The sequence below is a fragment of the Podarcis erhardii genome (assembly GCF_964252035.2).
Source record: "Podarcis erhardii genome assembly, chromosome: 13".
Lineage (NCBI taxonomy): Eukaryota > Metazoa > Chordata > Lepidosauria > Squamata > Lacertidae > Podarcis > Podarcis erhardii.
Window position 1 is genome coordinate 38,060,864 of NC_138502.1, and position 14,234 is coordinate 38,075,097.

Below are 14,234 nucleotides of genomic sequence, written 5' to 3' on the forward strand. Positions count from 1 at the left end.
GGACAAAATTCTACAACTCCTACCGTCCCCTGTCTGGAGGGCACCTTGTTAGAGAAGGCTGGGCTAGTGCAATGGATAGACAGCGAGACCAGTGTTCAAAGCCTCACTCCAAGACAAAGTTTACTTGGTGACCTTGAGCCGGTTGTACTCATGTTAACCTCTCTCGCAGGATACAAGGGGATAACACTGTACAATATGCCATCCTGAACTCTCTAGAAAAGGAACAAAAATTAGATAGATGGACCACTTAGATTTTGTTTGTTTCTTTGTTTAAAAAATGTAAAGTAGTATAAAAATAGTTTAATAAACCATTGCTAACCTTAACATATACTTTAGATTTACAAAGCACTCTTACAGATAGGAGCAAACAGAAAGAGCTGTTGGGAGATGGCATTATTTAGGTGAAGCTATGTATAGGGATAGGGACACAGGTGGCGCTGTGATCTAAACCACTGAGCCTAGGACTTGCCGATAAGAAGGTTGGTGGTTCGAATCCCCGCGAGAGGGTGAGCTCCCGTTGCTCAGTCCCAGCTCCTGCCAACCTAGCAGTTCAAAAGCACATCAAAGTGCAAGTAGATAAATAGGTACCGCTCCAGCGGGAAGGTAAGAGGTGTTTCCATGCGCTGCTCTGGTTTTGCCAGAAGCAGCTTAGTCATGCTGGCCACATGACCTGGGGAAACTGTCTGCAGACAAACATCGGCTCCCTCGGCCAGTAAAGCAAGATGAGCGCCGCAACCCCAGTGTTGTTTGCGACTGGACTAAACTGTCACGGGTCCTTTACCTTTACCTTTATGTATAGGAATCCCGGGATGTGGGTGGCACTGTGGTCTAAACCACTGAGCCCCTTGGACTTGCTGATCAGAAGGTTGGCGGTTTGAATCCCTATGACAGGGTGAGCTCCCGTTGCTCTGTCCCAGCTCCTGTCAACCTAGCAGTTCAAAAGCATGCCAGTGCAAGTAGATAAATACGTAGGTACCACTGTGGCAGGAAGGTAAAAAGTGTTTCCATGCGCTCTGGTTTCTGTCACAGTGTCCTGTTGCTCCAGAAGAGGTTTAGTCATGCTGCCCACATGACCCGGAAAGTTGTCTGTGGACAAAATGCTGGCTCCCTTGGCCTGAAAGCGAGATGAGCACAGCAACCCCATAGTTGCCTTTGACTGGACTTAACCGTCCCGGGGTCCTTTACCTTTTTTACCTTTATATATAGGAAATGAGAGGAGATTGGATGAGTAGGCAGAACTGGTGGTGAAGCACAATCAGCCTTGGAACTTCTGCCTTGTAGAATCTTAGGAACACAGGAAGGTGCCTTATACCAGCTCACACCATTGGTCCATCTAGCTCAGTATTGTCCACAGTGATTGGCAGTGGCTTTCTGTTAAGCTTATTGTTTGTTATGGTCGTATTTAATGAGGGTGGATTTCTGTATTGGGGGGTGGGGGTTATGTTGTGTTGTCAATAAAATTTCCAATAATAAACAAACAAACAAACAAACAAACAAACAAACTAAAATAGGGCAAGTGTGGCAAGGAGGCAATTCAATAAGGCACTAGGATATTATTTGTTAATGTGGAATGTGCGATTAGCAAAACCACAAGATGCCAATGCCAGCCTTACTCAGCACCTCCAAAGCTTCCCCAAGCAGCACAACTCAACGCCATTCCTGATTAAAAGGAGTAATCGCTAATTGAGCATCTCTTAGCAGCAGTGGGTTGCGCTTTTCAAGCCATCTGGAGTTAGTAACGAGCTTTTTCCTCTCCTTTGCCTTCCCTACCAGTCACGCCGTTTTAATGTGATTAGCATTCCAGTGATGTTCTCTCTGAACAGCACACTTAATACCGCTTTAGACTCTGACAGAGAGGAAAGCAGCAGAGTGCCTTATCAGTGGTGACTCAGTTGATAATTTTTCCTCACCCGCCCTTCCTGGCTTCTCTTTCACACTTGCTTTTTGTCTCTTGAAGCACTGCCATGCAGACAAAACTCACATGACAATCTTCCTTGCAGGAGGCTTCCCAATCTTTTCCTAGGCTTTTTTTAAAAAAAAGGGCAGTGACTGAAATTTCCAGACTCCTTGTTCTTCTTACCCTCTTCGGCATCAACAGAAGTAGAGTGTCCAGATCAAGGGAATTAATAGTACCACTCTGTTCTGCCTTAGTCAGACCACACTTGGAATACAGTGGAACCTCAGTTGTCGAACATAATCCATTCTGGAAGACCGTTCTACTTCCAAAATGTTTGACAACCGAGGCGCAATTGCTGGTCGGCAAAATCCATAGGAAAAATGGAGAAACTGGAGCATTCACTTCTGGGTTGTCGGCGTTCAAAAGCCAAAATGTTTGACTTCCGAAGCGTTCAACAACCGAGTTTCCACTGTACTGTGTCCAGTTCTGGGCACCACAATTTAAGTAGGATGCTGACAAGCTGGAACGTGTGCAGAGGACAACCAAGGGTCTGGAAATTAAGCCTTTTGAGGAGCGCTTGAAGGAGCTGGGTATGTTTAGCCTGGAAAAGAGGAGACTGGGAGGAGATATGATAGCCATCTTCAAATATCTTAAGGGCTGTCACATGGAGGAGGGAGCATGCTTGTTTTCTCCTGCTCTGGAGGGTAGGACTCAAACCAATGGCTTCAAGTTGCAAGAAAGGAGATTCCAACTAAACATTCGGGAAAAAACTTTCTGAAATTAAGAGATGTTCAGCAGTGGAACAGACTCCCACGAGAGGTGGTGGACTCTCCTTCATTGAAGGTCTTTAAGCAGAGGTTGGATGGTCATCTGTCATGGATGCTTTAGCTAAGAGTCCTGCATTGCAGGGGGTTGGGCTAGATGACCCTTGGGATCCCTTCCAGCTCTAAGGTTCTATGATTCTATGATCCACATGTAAAAAGAGTTATTCTTGTTGCATACCCACAACATCTTCTATATGGCTAAGAGATTTCAAGGTTAAACTCCTCTTGAGAATTTTGTACAACGGTGTGCAAGGAACTTACAAACTTCCATCAACCTCCTTGTGAATGCCCAGGAATGAACAAGGTTCTTCCAGATAGTGTTACTTTTACTAGTTTAGAGCAATATTCTTCTCAGGAGTTGCCAGCTTACAAATACCGTTATTAATATAGATAAACAAACGATGCTATCACTTTGGAGTTTAGAGTATTCTGAAAACACAAAAGATCTGAAGGTTATCTAGTAAAATGAAAAGGCTTGTTTTGCAAGGCTTGTTTTGCAGAACAAATACATTGAAAAAGCCACTTCTTCAAAAGACCAGACACACGATGCTATGAATCCATACGATGCTATGAATGTAGAAACATATTTTTAAAAGATTAGATAAATGCACTGAATTTAGGTCTATCAACGCTTATTAACCATAGCAGATAGAAGTGCAACTATATGCAGGGGTGGGTTAACAGTCAATGGATAGTGTAGTCATGCCCAATTGCTAACATCTGGACTAATCAGAACTTAGGCTGCTGATCTAGATATTTGTAGAGGGAACCAGGCAGAGGGCCTTCTTGGTAGTGGCGCCCGCCCTGTGGAACGCCCTCCCATCAGATGTCAAAGCGATCAACAACTACCTGACATTCAGAAGACATCTTAAGGCAGCCCTGTTCAGGGAAGTTTTTAATGTGTGATTTTAGTGTATTTTTGGTTTTTGTGGAAGCCGCCCAGAGTGGCTGGGGAAACCCAGCCAGATGGGCGGGGTACAAATAAATAATAATAATAATAATAATAATAAGTAGTAGTAGTAGTAGTAGTAACCAAGAACCAAAATGATGGCACTGGTACTTTAAGGGGCAGCATCACTTGTGAGATTTCCTGTCCATTCTGTTACCCCCAAAGACCACTAAACTTCTCTCAACAATGCTGTTATGGAGACTGGGAGAGACTCCACCCCAAAATGCCACCATGCAAAACAGGAATTTACTGGGGTGGGGGTGGAGAACAGCAACAGCACTACAAAGTCCCAGTGCATGAAGACAAAAATGAAGCAGCAAGAGGGATCCAACAGCTGCAAAAAGTATTCTCACACACAAAACCACAAACAGCTGTGAAGGAATCTGCTAAGTCCAAGAACCCTTCTGACCCACCCACCCCCACCCGTTATTTCCCCCCAATAATGGGACTCAGCTACCGTTTGTTGGCTTCAAGAGCCACTCCTTGTTCAAGTTACAAAACATCAATTCCCCATCTCAACCAGCATTTTCTGTGATCAATGGAGTTCAACTGACAGCTGCCAGAGCAAAATATTCAAATGTGAGACCAAAATAAATAAGTAAATTCAGTGCTTATTTCCAAAGATGTACTCTGTAAACGGAGCAAAGTATGCTGCTGTTTCATTTTTCTTAGGAAAACTTCAGCAAGAAAGATCTTTTGCTTTAGGAATTAGCCCACATTCACCCATAATTTCACAAGCAACCATACTTATGGAACCTTGCTTGCAACAATATCAGTCCAAATTAATGTTTCTGAACCTGGCAATGATGCAAATTCATTTTATAAGAGGCGTACAAAAGGCTACAGTGCTTGGAGGCTGTAGGTTCATGGATATTTGGAGTGTTAGGATAACAGTAAAGAGTTCCACTAGCCACAAGCAAGGCGGCTCCTCATTGAATTATGAGGTCAGCATTAATCTCCCAAAGTGGCCTTAGATGAACTGCTCTCTCTCAGCCACAGCCATCCAGCCTAACATAGGAATAATATTTATTTTTAAAAAAACATTTTATACCATTTCCAAATGTTCAAAGGAGCTCCCAAATCTCAAATACCAGCAATACAAAATAAAAATGTATTTTAAGAAAATTTAAAAAGCAATACAGGCAGCTTCTCAAGACACACAGACTAGGGCCTGATTTGCTTGCCCCAACTGGCACCTGGGCTGAAACTGGGAGAATCAATCCCGTATATAGATGGGTCTGGGGTTGCAAAGGGCTTTTAAGGTCAAAATCAGGACCTTTAATTAGACCTCAAAGCACACAGGCAGCCAGTGAAATTGGCACAGAACATATGCAATATGCTCTCTGCACCAGAAAGTAGCCTCCAAGGAGAGATCAAGGTCAGCTTAATATTTAGTGTATTATAGTTGTTGGCCCTAGAAGTTACAAAAGTATGCACTGGCATGGTGAGGTAACCTTTATCCTGGAAAGACCAGAACTTACCTAAGAGGTGCACTGAGCATGACACTCCCTCTTGGTCAGGGACACTAAAAGGTGGGCACAGGTGTACGAGGCCCACAGCCCAAGACTCTGAACTTTCATTGTTAAAAAATAAGTCTCTAGCCCTCCTAGAAAGAAAGTTATGAAGCAAAATGTGCAGGTACCTTTCAAAGTGATTTCTGTGAGATGAGGCAGCCTGGCTGTTTTCAGCTTTCGGTATTTTTAGCCAGTAAGTGAAGCCAGTACTGTAACTGACAATGGAGTTATTTGGACACCAAATGATGGGAATCCCTGAGGTCCTACACAGCTACCTGTCCTCTTTAGTGCACTTTTCCTACTTCTGTCTTATTTTCTTGTGGAATCTATGTGGCTTGTCCTTTCTCTCCCCCCCCCCAAGCAATCAGGATGCATCTTTCCCAGTCCATTGAAGATCTTGCAGGATCAAAGGAATAGTCTAAAAAGACTGGCCGTGTATAAGCTGATGGGATGAATGTATCTACACAGGGCTTTGTCTCAGTCATAGGGTCAGTGTGTCCCTCACAAGACAAGCAACAAGAGGTACTATTCTTTTTATTGGGATGCCCTCTTCCAGCCTAGTTAACCGGACTTCTCATGCACCCATGAGACTCTTAATCTCAGGGTCGTGGGTTTGAGCCCCACTTTGGGCAAAAGATTCATGAACTGCAGGGGGTGGGACTAGATGACCCTCACGGTCCCTTCCAACTCTACAGTTCTATGATTCTATGTCTTTCTTAGAACTTATGTCGGATGAATACTCCTGCAGCAGAACAGAACTGCTTAAAGAAGGATGTTACATTACAGTGGTACCTTGGGTTAAGTACTGAATTCGTTCCGGAGGTCCGTTCTTAACCTGAAACTGTTCTTAACCTGAAGCACCACTTTCGCTAATGGGACCTCTTGTTGCCGCCGGAGCACGATTTCTGTTCTCATCCTGAAGCAAAGTTCTTAACCCGAGGTACTATTTCTGGGTTAGCGGAGTCTGTAACCTGATAAACTGAAGCGTATGTAACCCAAGGTACCACTGTATTGGACAATCCATTATAAACCCCACTCCTAACACATGGCATTAAGATCAAAAGAAGAGCACTGCTGGATCATATCAATGGCTCATCTAATCCAGAATCCTGTTCTCACAGTGGCCAACGAGATGTCTAGTTGTGATTCCCAGCAACTGGTATACAGTCATACCTTGGATCCCAAACTCGGATGTTTTGGCTCCCGAACGCCGCAAACCCGGAAGTGAGTGTTCCGGTTTGTGAACATTCTTTGGAACCCGAACTTCCAACAGGGCTTCCACAGCTTCTGATTGGCTGCAGGAGCTTCCTGCCGCCAATCAGGAGCCATGCTTTGGTTTCTGAATGTTTTGGAAGTCAAATGGACTTCCGGGCCGGATCCCATTCAACTTCCAAGGTACGACTGTACTGTGGAGGCAGAATATAGTCACCACACCTGGAGGCCTCTGACTGCCTTACCTTCCATGAATCTGTCTAACCCTCTTTTAAAGTGTTCCAAGTTGGTGGCATTTACTACATACCGAGGCAGCAAATTCCATAGTTTCGTTATGTGCTATGTGAAAAAGTATTTGATACTGATACTTTAATTGTGATTCAAACCATATTACTAGGGAATTACTGTGAACTTCTCCTGTTCATTCAGTGATGGCTGCAAAGGAATTGTCCTAGTGCATTATACCCCATATGCCAGAGCTTGTTCCTTCACCCTTAATGGCAGTGGTGTTTAAGTACCTAGCAACACCACTGCCATTAAAGGCGAAGGAATGTTCTGTTCTGACATATGGGGCATAATGCACTCTGGACACCAATTTCCATATGTATGTTAATGTAAAAAACTGCTTTTTGGCAAATTAAGATAGCAAGTGGGTAGGGACTCATCTGCACTGAACTTTATGGTTGATCTGTAAGCAAAGAGTGAAAGGGGGAAAGGATCTGGGGCTCATCAACACCCCAATTCAATGGTACCCCAAATTTACCTCACTGTGGCTAGTAAGAGTTAAAAGATCAGGAACCCAAAACCATGGAAACTATTAATGCAGAGCCTTAAGAGGAAGAGTACCATTTTGTCCGAATGGCCCTCTTGAGAACAACCCAAAACACCCTTTCTAGCAAGAAGGGTGCCTTCCAAATCTTTCTCCGGTTTTCTTTCTCTGGTTGAAGAGAACTGGACCCACAAGCTTTCTGAAAAGGGGCTGAGCCCCCAGTGATTTATTTTTCTACAGGAATCAAGGCAGCTCTTGTGGACACAGCAAAGGCCTTGAGTCCAGTGTAGAAAGCATCTCTGTCACCTTTCTCAGTAACCTCTCTGTGCACCCTCTGAAACACACCCTCTTTTCCTGCATACAAGCACTTTCCTGTATTTAGGTAAAGCTGGGGGGGGGGGTGTTTCCACAGCTAAGGCCTCACTGTTTACAGCTTGTCTGTTCTTTATCCAGCTTTCTTGGAAGCTGTTGCCCACAAACTCCCTCCTGACCTGTTTTTACAAAGGAGGCTGTGAAAGAGAGATGGCCCAAGGGTGCCACATACAAGGCAGCTGCTTGCAAGGTTGGCGAGTCTGGCACGTTATGAAGACATGAACATAGCCTCCAATATACTGCCGATGAAATAGTGACATACTTGTTAATACCCTTTTCCTGAAATCAAAGATTAGCGTCTGGGTGCTCCACCCACCCACAGCCACCAATATTAAACAGTGCTGAAGACTCTACTCCGCCTAAGGTACATACTACTCATTTCCGCTGCAACGAAAGGTGATCGTTGCTAAAATATACTAGGGAAACAGAAACTAGCTTACCCTACGCTAACAATTTCAAAATACAGACCTCAGCTTTACAGTTCATTTGCATGCATTTGCACATGTGTGTACACTAGAGACAAGGTACACCCATTGAAGATAACCACATTCTAGGGAACCTGGAGTAGGATCTGAACTGCAAAAAAGGACCACTCTTAGCAACTTGCATTAACACATTTTAATGGACCATTTGCCAAAGACATCAGCTGACTAATAGTGATCTCATGACACCACGACGGTTTTGCCTTCTTATCTCTTCCCTTTCCTTCTTTTTGTTAGCCGGCTAGCTTGATGAAGAATTCTGGGGGACTTGAAAAATTGCACACTATTCTGTAACATTTTGGTTGCCCTTATAAAGGTTTTGGACTGATAGCGATGTTGGAATTTTTCATATGGGTCGACATGGCTACTATTACTTTTTACAAGAGGCAGTTTGAGGACACACATAAATTCTTTCCAACATATGGGAACGAAACCACAAGCCCATTTTGCTTCCTCCTGTCCAAAGCACAGATTTTGCTATTTTTACAATGCCACCTTTATTGGACCTTGACATTTGGTTGGTCTTCTCAAATGTATTATTATTATTATTATTATTATTATTATTATTATTATTAATCCTGCCCTTACTCCCAAAGGAGCCTGGGCAGTAAGCATGCAAGTGAAAAAATCAATTAAAACATTTTAAAAACAATGCCAATACAGAGGCAGAAATATGTCTCCTTAAAAGGCTTGTTTTACAAGTGAAGGATAGCAAAAATCTTTTCACCTACCACATTTTCTATGAAACCTTTGGTTTATTTCCCCATTTCCCATGCCCTACTGAATCCTAGCCTGTAACTAAGCTTAAGCACATGTAACTAAAACAATCACATATTCATTCATCAAACATTAAAAACTTCCCTAAACAGGACTGCCTTCAGATGTCTTCTAAAAGTCAGATAACTGTTTATTTCTTTGACATCTGATGGGAGGGCATTTCACAGGGTGGGTACCACTAACGAGAAGGCCCTCTGTCTGGTTCCCAGTAACCTCAATTCTTGCAGTGATGGAACCACCAAAAGGCCCTTGGAGCTGGACCTCAGTGTCTGGGCTGAACGATGGGGGTACAGACGCTCCTTCAGGTATACTGGGCCGAGGCCCTCAACTCTCTGGTAGCTGGAAAGACAATAGCTAAATTTGAGTTGAGGTGCGTGAGCCAGAAGCAAGAGGAGGCTGCAGGCTTGGCAGCTGAGAAACAGACCCATGCCTGATTTCTGGTAGAATCCAAGGCTGTGGCTATAGGAGAAGCAAGACTCTCTGGGGTGTTAATCCTATGAGCCCCTCCATCGTAGACTCAGGTTGTATATGTAAATAAGCCATATATCATAAAGACACCACAGTCTCACTGTCCCTCATTCCAGAAAAAAATGAACCCTGAGTAAGCACCTGGAACCCATGGAATCTTGAACCACTCAGAAATTGGGGTGGCATGCAACAGTACAGTGGTACCTCGGGTTACAGACGCTTTAGGTTACAGACTCTGCTAACCCAGAAATAGTACCTCAGGTTAAGAACTTTGCTTCAGGATGAGAACAGAAATTGCGCGGCAGCAGCGGGAGGCCCCATTAGCTAAAGTGGTACCTCAGGTTTAGAGCAGTTTCAGGTTAAGAATGGACCTCCAGAATGAATTAAGTTCTTAACCCAAGGTACCACTGTATATATCAAACAGGTTCACTGGGAGTGAAGCAGCTGCCAAGTTCAGCCTAACAAGATCCTTATAGTAATCCCCCCCAACTCCATACTCTTTGGTCTAAGCCAACATTTCCCTGAGGTCTCCAGACATCCCTGAAGTGAAATCTTTTCTTTACTCTAGTGAAGATTAATCCAGCTGCTCTTTAATCTCTGATTTAAAACTCTTTCATAATGATGTTGAAAAATAAGGCCCCAGAAGAGGTTTCTAATACCTCTTGAAAATTTGGAGCTGAGCCATTTATTTCTTAAAAATTATTTCTGCACGCTTAGCCGTGGGCTGAAACACAGCATTCAAGAACGTCCCAAAACCATCAAGCCGTTCACTGGAGGAATCATGAAGGGAAATAAGTACTTCTTCTTTAGGTCGTACAAATTGATTAAGAGGCCTAAAGGGTACCAAAAGACCACCAGTTCCAACCAGTACATTGAAGAAATTGACGATGATGGTGCATTCATTTATATAGAGCCACTAACGTATGGCACTTTATGTGATTAGCAAAAGAGACTGTTCTCTGTCTCAAGGAGTTTACAGTTCAATATTTGAAAATGGAGAACATAGAGAAAGAGAAAGGCAAGGATAATAAATGCTTAAGGTGACCAAAGGCATCTACACATTCAGAGACTTCCATTTTAGTTGGGGGTGAAAGTTGTGGGATAAATGAGGTCTTCATGGAAGAAATGGGTTTTAAGAAGGGAGACAAACAGAGACCAGCAGTGCCATCGCAAGCCTATTCCTGGGGTCGGGGATATCACAGCAAGTTTCAAAGGCTGTTTGGATCTACGGAAGATTAAATTGCAAATCTCAGTACGTTATAAGAGCTTTCCTTGCCATTTTTGTTTGTTTGTATATTTCATAAACTATCCAGAAATGTAAGTGTTTTTGAGGAATTATTGAATGTAATTTAAAATACCAGTGGTGAGCTGTGTAGGTGTAACTGCCCTCCACAAATACCATGGCAAGTGGAGAGGACTGGGGTGCCTCTCTAAGATAAGGCAACCATCTAAATCAGGACAGGCCAACTTTTCATAGGCTTTGGGAGGGAAGAGGGAGGACTCTAGGCCCTGTCAGAGCACTCACGCCTCCTTTCCAAAGGTGATTGCCTCCTTACCTTGCTTTCAGAAGGCAGCAGGAGGGTGGGGTGCATCAAAGGCTGCAAAAAAGGGCCTCAAGGGTATGAGGGTAGATAGATATGAAGATAAATGTGAGAAAATAAATAAATGTGGGTGTCATGTTACAGATACAGTCGAAGGACACCAAACCTTCCCACAAGTTCAGTGCTATATTGCAATTGGGGCTCAGAGGCCCAAATCTGCCCCTAGAGAATGCCAAGGTTTGACCTGCCTTTTTCCTGTTTTGTTTTTTTAAATCTTTCCCAAATGCTGTAAAATGCTGCCTCCAGGCAGCACACAGTCAATCTTTTGTGTTGATTAAATATTTCAACAGTTCAAATGAATGCAAAATAACTGCTCTCTTGACCAAAAAAAAAAAAAAAAAAAAGCTAACATTTTCTCTTCCCCACCTCCCTTCTCTCTGAACACTTTCTGTTTCTCAAGGAGCAGAGGAGAGCTGTGTAAACTAACAGAGGTCAGATATTAAGGGTAGGGTGGGGGATTATACCACAGAGGTGGTGGTTCAGAAAGCATAGTCTATTACAGTATTACTTTAAACAGGAGAAAGGGCAAGCCATCAGTAGATTGCTGAAGTCAAAATAGTGCAGTAGTTCCCCTTACAGTGGTACCTCAGGTTAAGTACTTAATTTGTTCCGGAGGTCCGTAGTTAACCTGAAACTGTTCTTAACCTGAAGCACCACTTTAGCTAATGGGGCCTCCTGCTGCTGCCGCGCTGCCGGAGCCCGATTTCTGTTCTCATCCTGAAGCAAAGTTCTTAACCTGAAGCACTATTTCTGGGTTAGCAGAGTCTGTAACCTGAAGCGTATGTAACCTGAAGCATATGTAACCTGAAGCATATGTAACCTGAGGTACCACTGTAATTTCTTTTTAAGAAAAAGAGGGGAAAGTTAAAGTTTTGCTACGCTACCACAAAATATCCAGAATACAGACATTGCAGTAACTTGACACAAACTGATGTTTTTTAGATAAAGAGTTCCCAAGCAGATTTATCTGAAATTCATGCATCTGGTGAATTGGACTCTAGACCACAAAAGCTGCCATAATAAATAGGTTAGTCTTTAATGTAGCACAAGATTCTCTGCTGTTTTTGCTGCCACAGACTAGCAAAGCTACTCCTGTGGAAGCTCTGCCGGAACAGTCTATGTGGAAGCACAAACCTGGAGAACCAAACTGACGCAATCGTGGCAGCAGGTTGACTCCTTTTCAAACCAAACAGAACTAGCTAAATGTCAAGGGCCGTTGAAAGGGTAGGAATCAGAATTTACAACAGTGGCACCCCCTACCAACTGGCCAAGGCATGGAGGAAAACCAGAGCTGTAAGAGGTCAATTTAGTTCCCGCATTCACTCTGAAAAAGCTGCAAAATAAGCTTTGCAATAATTGAGCTTCTCCCCATCCCCATGTCACTAAAATTACTGAGGGTGTCACGAGATGAGAGTTTCTTGTGGAATTTGTGCTGCTCATGCACATGTGGGTGTTTGGGGGGGGGGGCGGTTGCAACACCACACATTGTCAATGTCAAAATGCCAGCCAGTACTTTAAAAAAATATTTAACCCAGTATTGCTCTAAACACAGAAAATACAGTAAGTAAAAATAATTCATTGTACACTCACAATCACTGCAGGTGTGAAAGCCCATTAGCACTTTGTGTGTGTGGTGGTGACTGGTGACATTTCAGTGGTCGCCTCTATCCAGAGGAACAGCAATGAATTGACTGAAAGAATGGGAATGTATGGAAGCTAATGTGTGAAACATGCATGCCAGAAAATCCAATCTCTATCCAGAATCATTCTAATTTTATTGGGAGCACTTGAGATGCACCTGATTAGAAAGAAAGCAAATCCGCTTAGAGGTATATAAGGTTCAGGGACGCAGGTGGCGCTGTGGGTTAAACCACAGAGCCTAGGACTTGCCGATCAGAAGGTTGGTGGTTCGAATCCCCACAACGGGGTGAGCTCCCGTTGCTCAGTCCCTGCTCCTGCCAACTGAGCAGTTCTAAAGCACGTCAAAGTGCAAGTAGATAAATAGGTACTGCTTCGGCGGGAAGGTAAACGGCGTTTCTGTGCGCTGCTCTGGTTCACCAGAAGCGGCTTAGTGATGCTGGCCACATGACCTGGAAGCTGTACGCTGGCTCCCTCGGCCAATAAAGCGAGATGAGCGCCACAACCCCAGAGTCGGCCACGACTGGACCTAACAGTCAGGGGTCCCTTTACCTATATAAGGTTCAAAGGAGCAGAGCGCCAGATGCTTTGAACGAAATCTCCCATCAGTCCCGGCCAGCGTGGCCAAAGATCAGATATGATAAGAGTTGTAGTCCAAAACATCTGCCGAACATCAGGTTAGTGAAAGCTGCAACACCAACTTTCAAGTGTGTTCCCTCCTGGATCTATTTAATGGTTAAATTAGTCATGGGGGAGGTGCTTTCCCCCCAGTTTAAGTTACCCCCATCTGCTGAGAACATGAAGGGGCGAAAACACAGGTACATGGCTTTCGATGCAATTTAGCATGTACTATTTAAAATAGTAAGTGCATAAATTTTATGAAAGAAAATAAATGAAAACAAATATTCAGAGCATCTTCACATAACACTTAAATGCAGCTTTGAGTATTTCTTATTAAGCCATCTATGTGCACGTATGGGTGGTGTTAAAATAGGACAGAAAGCCAAAAAGAAAGAAAGAGCCATTTTCAAATTAGAACATGCATTCCAGCCAATGACAGGCTGATGCTGGTATGAAAGATATGGTTCATGCAAAACCCAGTTTGGACAGCACTTGTGAAAACAGCTCCAATCTTGCCTCCATATAATTTAAAATCCATTATTCCTTGCGTTTTCCTCAGTGAATAGGTTGAATCATCATTCCCTCACTTTGTCAGAAACCCTTTAGGATGCCTGAGGAAACTGTCAGCATATCCCTTCCCCCATCATTCAGTTTACTTTATTTTGGGTTAAACGCCAAACACCTTCAGCCACTGACTTCTCACTTCTGAAAAAGTGTACATCTTTGCATCTCTCTTCCAAATCCTTTTACAGCCTGTGAACACATTCTGCTGGAAATCTAGTGTCCAGATCTGAACACCGAAAGGAGGTATTTATTTCCTAAGACTTGGAACAAAGTCGTCACCCCAAAGGCAAATTAAAACTTCAAAAGTGCAGGCCCTTTTAGGTTTCAGCCGCAACCCAAAGGGGCTATTTTATTTTCCTCTCACCCTACCCTCTTCCTCCATCCACTCACAAACCAACTCCCTCCCTGTTATATACCAATAAAGATTTGAAAAAGAAAACAAAGTCTCCATTTCACACCATGAATAATTAGCCCCATAAAATACACTAATCAGAAATAAATACCGATTCAAAGGACACATGACTTAGAATTCCCCTGGAAATAAAC

At 43.4% G+C, this 14,234-nt stretch overlaps 1 protein-coding gene across 5 annotated transcripts in view; it reads right to left on the minus strand.

The window, feature by feature from the left end:
• Window positions 1–14,234, minus strand: part of ZNF385C (zinc finger protein 385C) — a 160,172-nt gene that overhangs the window by 132,327 nt on the left and 13,611 nt on the right. The window contains exon 1 of one of the 5 annotated variants that reach the window (XM_081837914.1): window positions 12,456–12,733. The exons of the other annotated variants lie outside the window; for them this stretch is intronic. Coding sequence (XP_081694040.1) covers window positions 12,456–12,480 — 25 coding nt within the window. The 5' untranslated portion in view covers window positions 12,481–12,733. Of the gene's footprint in view, window positions 1–12,455; window positions 12,734–14,234 lie in introns of those variants that run through there. 5 annotated transcript variants of the gene reach the window in all.